Consider the following 6589-nt stretch of genomic DNA (forward strand, 5'->3'; position numbering starts at 1 on the left):
GTTCATTCCCTGACGCTCGCAGTTGCTAGATTTGGAAGAGTTACCCCCACGATGGTTCAGATGGCACCCCTGCAAACCTGAACCTTCCAGGGTCTTGGGGTGAGAAGCTGAGCTCCCTCCTGAGAATACTGTCTAAATCAGAATGAAATTCAGCACGATTTGCTTGCTTTGCTATAATTACCAGGAGGAAAAGGCACTCTCCATTCCCTCATGGCATGTGACAGCTAATCAGCAGTACCCTTCAGTTAGTCACCAGATGCACCTTTGGCACAGACTGCCCTGTGGGTGCTGGCTGTCCTTCTTTGTGCTGTCGAGAGAGTCCCTGCTTCCAAGGTTGTCCTGCTTCCTCCTGGGATCGTATTTTATGAGCATTAAAAGTTTCTCTTCTTTCCTGACAGGAGCACAGACAGGCTACATCTCCATACAGTGGTGCTTTTCCATGGACAAGGAAATCTAACCTTGATTACTTAGCATTGGATTTTAATTCTGCTTCCCCATCCCCTGTACAGAAGGTATGAGTCCCTGCGAAGAACCCCAAACCTCCTCACTCTGTATCTACTGGGAGGAAAACAGGATCCAGAGCCTGCCAGGTGCCCTAGGGATGTGCAGCAGTGAGGGCTTGTGGGCAGGTTTGTTTGGTGCTTGCAGGATCTCTGCATGCTCTCCCATTTTCACTGTGTCTCCACAAACCCTCTCCTGCTAGTTTTCCCCCAAATCTCTTTGCAGTAACAACTTTACAGCCTATGATATATTCACCAGGTAAAACTGTACCATCTCTCATAACACAGCAAAATGTGCATCCTACTCTTGCATCTCTGAAAACATTATAATTTCTTTAGCAATGCTGAGAAAATGCAGTCCTTGTTCCAGAGAGCTTACAGCCTGCCCAGGTGATGAGCAGGTACCACTGCAACCAAAGAACACTGTGTGTTTAGGAAGTTTTGTGTCCCATAGACCATTTTCCCTGTCAACTAGCACTGCTGGAGGCAAAAGACTTAGCCCACCGAAGCCTTTTTAAATGAAAACCATCCCTCTGGTTAGAGTGCAGGCAGGTTATCCCAGCAGCAGGACTGCTGGCTTGATGAGGATGGTAATCTGCATGAAAATAGCCCGGACAGCCATTTTCCTCACTCACATCTGGGCTGAGCATTAGGGTGGTGGATGGTTGACTGTCGCTCAGGCAGGCTGCAACGCAACGCTTTTGTCAGCTGATGTCACTGCGAGCTTCAGGGTGAAGTGAGGCAAACAGAGAATAAGGGATAGCAGAAAATCGAGCCAGGTTTCACTAACATCTCGCCCTGAAATGAATGTAATATTTTTTTCCCTTGTCTCTCACAGAAACCATTTCTTTCTGAGGAGCAGAGAGTGGACTATGTCCAGGTAGATGAACAGAAGACTCAGGCTTTACAGAACACTAAGCAGGAATGGACAGATGAGAGGCAATCAAAAGTTTAAAGGAAGAAGATTTGGATCCGGAGGAGGTGGTTTGTTTGCACTGGAACCATGATGTCAATGAAGCAGCTATCACAGAGTTCAAAGGCAGAGAGAGTGAAGAAGCTGCAAGATGCTTGCAGTCTCTGGAGGAGTGGCATTTTTACCAGAAGTCTTTGATTTCATTTGGAAATAGTATGTTAAATGAGTGAGTGCTTCACTGATTGAAGTAATGCATTACTCTTGTTACTGCCCTTACTGGTAAGCTACATGGTACCATTTCTGGCATAACTTTGGGACAAGTCAGACACTTAATGTTAACAAATCCACTACAAGTTGCATTAATCTAGTTGGTCTTGTCTTTTCCCTCTGTTGTATCATTCCTAGTTGCTAAAGCTATTTTTTTATATTCCTTACAAACACTGTGGGTGCTCAGGCTGCCTGTGGCAGCAAGCATCTGACAGATATTGATGACTAATCAACTAAGGGCTAAAATACTGAAACAGTAAAAAGAACTTTTAAAATGTACAGCACTCAAGCAAAGAGAATTTTGGAACATATTTTTCCCCTGTGTTTAAAAGCTCTGACTCTGAGCTGTCAGAAGCTCAAAACAAGACTATGTACTGATGGGTCTGGGACATGTGGGCATTGACCCTCTGGTTGATGACCATCGTGTTAAGTTTCTCTCTGCTGTGGCTTATTCTTGTCACCTCTCGCTCTGATTACTACTGATGTTTTCTTCGTGTCTTGAGGAGCGTCCTCAGCACAGCACAGCTGCTCCTCTAGCAGGAGACTGCTGACACGCAGCTCTCAGCTGGCTGAAAAATAGAAAGGGAAGCTGTGAGCCTGTTTCTGCAAGTCTTGGGAGGCCTGGCAAAGGATCAAGAATGCTTTCATTCAAACTGCAGAAGAAATGCAATTGGAATTGCTGGTAGCAATTGTCAAACTGATTGTTTCATCACTCACCCCAAAAAATGGAAAATTAAGAAATGCAGCTTGGTCTGTGAGGGGCTAGCAGGCCTGCTAGGAAACAACAGCACGGCATGAGGACCTCTGGGTTCAGGAAGCTTATCTACCTTGGGTCTTGTTAGGGACACTATCTCAGGATCATGTATGTGTATAGTTTGACATATTTAACTGAAAAAGCTTGGCTGCAGTCTATTTTAAGATGGCATATAGCCACTGCAGAACTGGCAGTTTGCAGTGCAGTGACCCACACCGGATTTGATCTTTGCTCATGCAGGTAAGTTCCACTGGCCATAGATGCCTGATCCTGCCAGCATGGAAGATTTCTTTGACAAAGCCAAGTCACCGGCCCCCTCGTGTGCCTGTTGTACCGCGTTATCGTCAGACCTGCTCAAAATGCTGAGTGACCAAGCAGTGGCCATGGAAACATCACTGCAGACATCGCTGGCACTGAAGGTCCCTCCTTACTGCTCTCCCTCCACCCCTGGGCTCACCAGGTGGGCTGAGTTGCATGTCCTACAGGAAGGGGCTGCCTCAAAAGCAGAAATGCTGCTTTCCTCCTACCTCAAGACAGCTGAAGTGCTAGCAAGTCTTGCTGTTTACTTAGATCAAATGCAGAGTTGGGTACCTGGGTAACACCCTGCAGTGAGATTTGCCAGCACCTCTACTGACCCTGGGGCAAAGTGGGCAGCTGGTCTCATAGGCAGAAATTGTCCTGGGTTAGAGATGCTTAGAAAATTGGATTTGTGCTCCAGGATGTTCCCTCTTCTCCCCTCCCAAAGCACTAAAATGAAAGTTGATGTCCAGAAAAGTTTCATAAAGAATCCAGGCTTTTCAGCATAAGATCTGGAGTGAAATTTAGTTTCTGAACCCTCTTTTTTTTTTTGGTCCTAAACTAAACCCAATGCAGGCAAGTGCTGGACAGCCATGTCCCAAATGGGGCTGTGGGAGAGGGGAACCGGACTGTGGGGATCCACACCTCCGGGGGATGCAAGAAAGCGCAGCTCACAGGGCCATGCTCACAAGGACTTTGGCCTTTCTGCTCACACAAACTGCTGTCATAAAGCATACAAATGATAAAATGTCACTGAGAGCTTGCAAGGTATACTGCAGTACAGAGTTAACACTCAGATGAGGTGTGTATTGTGGTAGGGGATCGTCACACTGAGGAGCCTTGTGAAGTACAGAAGGCATCTGTAAAGGACAAGATCAATTATGCTAAGCTTCTGCAGAGCCCAAATTGTGAAGCAATGGCATGCTAGCCTCTGATTCAGACTGCAGTAGCGTGCAAATCAGCTCATGTTCTACTGGAGCATTTCTTTTCATGCTGTCAGAAAATCTTCGAAAGTAGAAAAATACCAAGCTGTTGAGGACAACTGACACGTTTGTTATCGTGGTTTGTTGTAAAACTGTTTAAACTTGGACAAAACTTGTCTACTGGGTCAGTCAGAAAGAGCAAGTTCTTCTGGTTCAGTTTTCTTAAAAAGACATAGAAGTTCAGTTTGGATGTGGCTGTCCTTCAGTCAGTCCCCCCTTAAACTTCTGCATGTCTCCTTTCTGCTCCCAGAGCTGTCTTGTCCCCATCAGATACAGCTTACTGGTTTCTAACTTACACTTTTAAACTCAGAGTTAAGTTTGGGGTTATGTTCAGGCTTGTTATTTAAGGTCCGACTGCTCCAGAGCCCATGAGATGCATTCTTGTGCAAGTACAATATACTAAACAGGAGAATTAAAAAAAAATGGCAGAAGAAGTTTAAAAGCAGAACAGTCCTCCCCAAAGGCTTTTTTTTTCTTCTCCCATGTAGTCAAATTCTGCAGTAATCCAAAGAGGGCAAAGAAAAGGAGAATGGCATGAAGATGACAAAAGCCAAGTCTTCTGCAGTCACCGCCATCACTGGGGACAGTCTAAAATGAAGCAGCAGCCCTGCTGTGGTCTGTCGGTGATGGACTTGGTGGCTGCTGGCTGCATCCCTGCATCCTGCTGGCAGGAGGGGAGATGCTGGAGGGAAAAGGAGCCAATGCTTGGTTCATTCTGCTCCTTGGCCAAAGGCAAAAGAAAAACTGTAAAAGCACCTGGGAACTGAATCAGCCTTTGACGTGTCGTGTCTGAAAATGCAATACAGGCAGGAGACCAGGCACACTCCTTGTAGCATCTTCTGTTTGCTGTAGGGCTATTGTTTTGTTATTTGTCTGTATTTCTTGGAGGGTATCAGGGGAGCTGGTGCAGAGGGAGGCTCTGCACCTTGATGAGCATGGGAAGCCGGCAGCCCCTTGTGAAGCTCCTGTCCCCTGGGGACCCAGCATTGCCCAGCTCAGGACCTATAGTGCCTTCTCCAGCATCCCTGGGGGTTCTCATTCAAAGTGGAGAGGAGCATTAAGCAGGCAGAGGGGGCTCGGTTTACTCAGCTGTGTTGCTCCATGGAGCTTGCTGATGCAGCTGATGGCATGACAAGGAGGACAGCAAGCTGAGCGGTGTCATTGCCTATGGCCAGGGGCACAAAAACACCTGCCTGAAATAAATCCTGCAGATCATAAAGAGTTAATCTGCTCTGAACTTCTTTCCTGAAGACAGCAGGAGTGCTTATTGGGAGTTGCACTCATTCCCAAGGCCTTTACTCAATTGGGAATTAATACAGCAGTTCTTCAGTCATTCACTGATCACGCAATGAGCAAAGAGCGTAGCAGGATCCAGGACTCTTCGTTTTTCGGACTGAACTGTGTTTTACATGTATAACTCCTTACTGCAGGAGATGGCATTAAGTACCTTATTGTCGGATAGGAACACTTCACCTGAGAATGCTTACAGCCATTGAATTGAGCCAGGTGGTTCCCACCAGCTCCCTTTGCCAAGGGCAGAGCCCGCGCTCCTCCATCCCACTGATTGCACCACAGGTGTGGGTTTGGGAGTTGCATTAACTTTATGTGATTCAGTGGTTTAGTAATTCAAAGACCATCAGATGCTGTGATGAGAATGAAGCACAGGGCAATGCCTTCCTTTTGTTCCCCTGTTCCGGAAAAATTGCTCAGGTTAAAAAAAAAGAAAACCACCAAAATAGCAGACTTTTGTCGTTTCAAAGCCAGAATATTTTTTGTTCAAATAAAACTTACATCTCGTGCAAATGGAGCATTACACTTTTTTTGTGTCTGTAAATCTGTGGGGAAGCATTAAGCAGTCATCACTGTTGCCAGGGGGAAAGCCATTGACAGAGGGGAGGAGCTCTCCCTTCCTGATGTTTTGTTGTGATATTTGTTGTATATATTTGCACATTCAACCGTGTATTCTTTTTTCTAATAAATTAATATAAAATGTAGCTGTGATCTTAAATTATTTTGATAAACAACAGGAAACTTACCTCATTTTTCATTTCATTTTCCATTTTCAGTCCCTTATTAAGCTGTGACTTGTTTGGATATAATGAGGATGCTCTTCGGTTTCTCATGCCTCTCTGCAAACTACTTTGGTGATTTTACAAAGTGCATTTGGTGAGGAAGAGACCAACCCAAGGCCAGCACCAGCAGCAGAATGCCGCAGGGTCCGTGGAGCCGTAGCCTTCTGCCACCAAGTAACAGGCTGGTTTTTGATGGCTCTTAAGATCTGTATTTCTCCATCAAACAGCACATGGAGCTCCTCTCCTGGCTGCTTTGGGCAGCCAGCACAGAGGGAGCTGGCTGTTACACAGTGACTGCAGTACCTGGGGTGGTGGCAGCAGCGCTTCCAGCGTTCCTTATGAGCTGCCTGCCAGGGACTCAGCTCCGTCTGCACTCCTGCACTGCCCTTGCTCTGCCAAGAGTTTTATAGGTTAATGCAGCCTGTTAAATCACTTTTTTTCGTGATAAATGCAAATGTTTTCCTTGCATATGTTTGTTGTTGTTGCATTTTGGATTGCATTCAAACATACTTCATGCTTTGCCCAAGAGCTGAGCTCCTGGGAGTGCCCGTGGCTGTGCTGCAATCTAGAGATGGTTGCTGTTGCCATTGCTGCTCTTATTTCTTCGCTTCCCTCCTCTCCCCACCTGGGCATCACAGAGCATGGGGAGACCTCACTGTCCTGGCGTGGGATTTCCAGGCGCACGTTCACAAGGAGCACTGACACTTGTGCAGGCTAAGAGAGACCAAGAGAGAAAGCCTCTAGAAGAGGAGCCTTGAGGTGCTCCCTTGCATAAAAACTTTGCTGCAAGTTCTTGAGCATGG

General features: G+C 46.3%; 1 protein-coding gene across 5 annotated transcripts in view; it reads left to right on the forward strand.

The window, feature by feature from the left end:
• The window catches only part of GAB3 (GRB2 associated binding protein 3), a 54786-nt gene extending 49078 nt beyond the window's left edge, over nucleotides 1-5708 (forward strand). For 4 of the 5 annotated variants that reach the window (XM_052673506.1, XM_052673507.1, XM_052673504.1 and 1 more), the window contains exons 9-10: nucleotides 399-512; nucleotides 1339-5708. In XM_052673506.1, the coding sequence (XP_052529466.1) occupies nucleotides 399-512; nucleotides 1339-1455 (231 nt within the window). In that variant the 3' untranslated portion in view covers nucleotides 1456-5708. The remainder of the gene's footprint in view (nucleotides 1-398; nucleotides 513-1338) is intronic. The other variant, XM_052673508.1, reaches the window with a different exon arrangement.
• Nucleotides 5709-6589: the final 881 nt, after the last annotated feature.

This window comes from Tympanuchus pallidicinctus, unplaced genomic scaffold (assembly GCF_026119805.1).
Source record: "Tympanuchus pallidicinctus isolate F22 unplaced genomic scaffold, pur_lepc_1.0 scaffold13, whole genome shotgun sequence".
Classification (NCBI taxonomy): domain Eukaryota; kingdom Metazoa; phylum Chordata; class Aves; order Galliformes; family Phasianidae; genus Tympanuchus; species Tympanuchus pallidicinctus.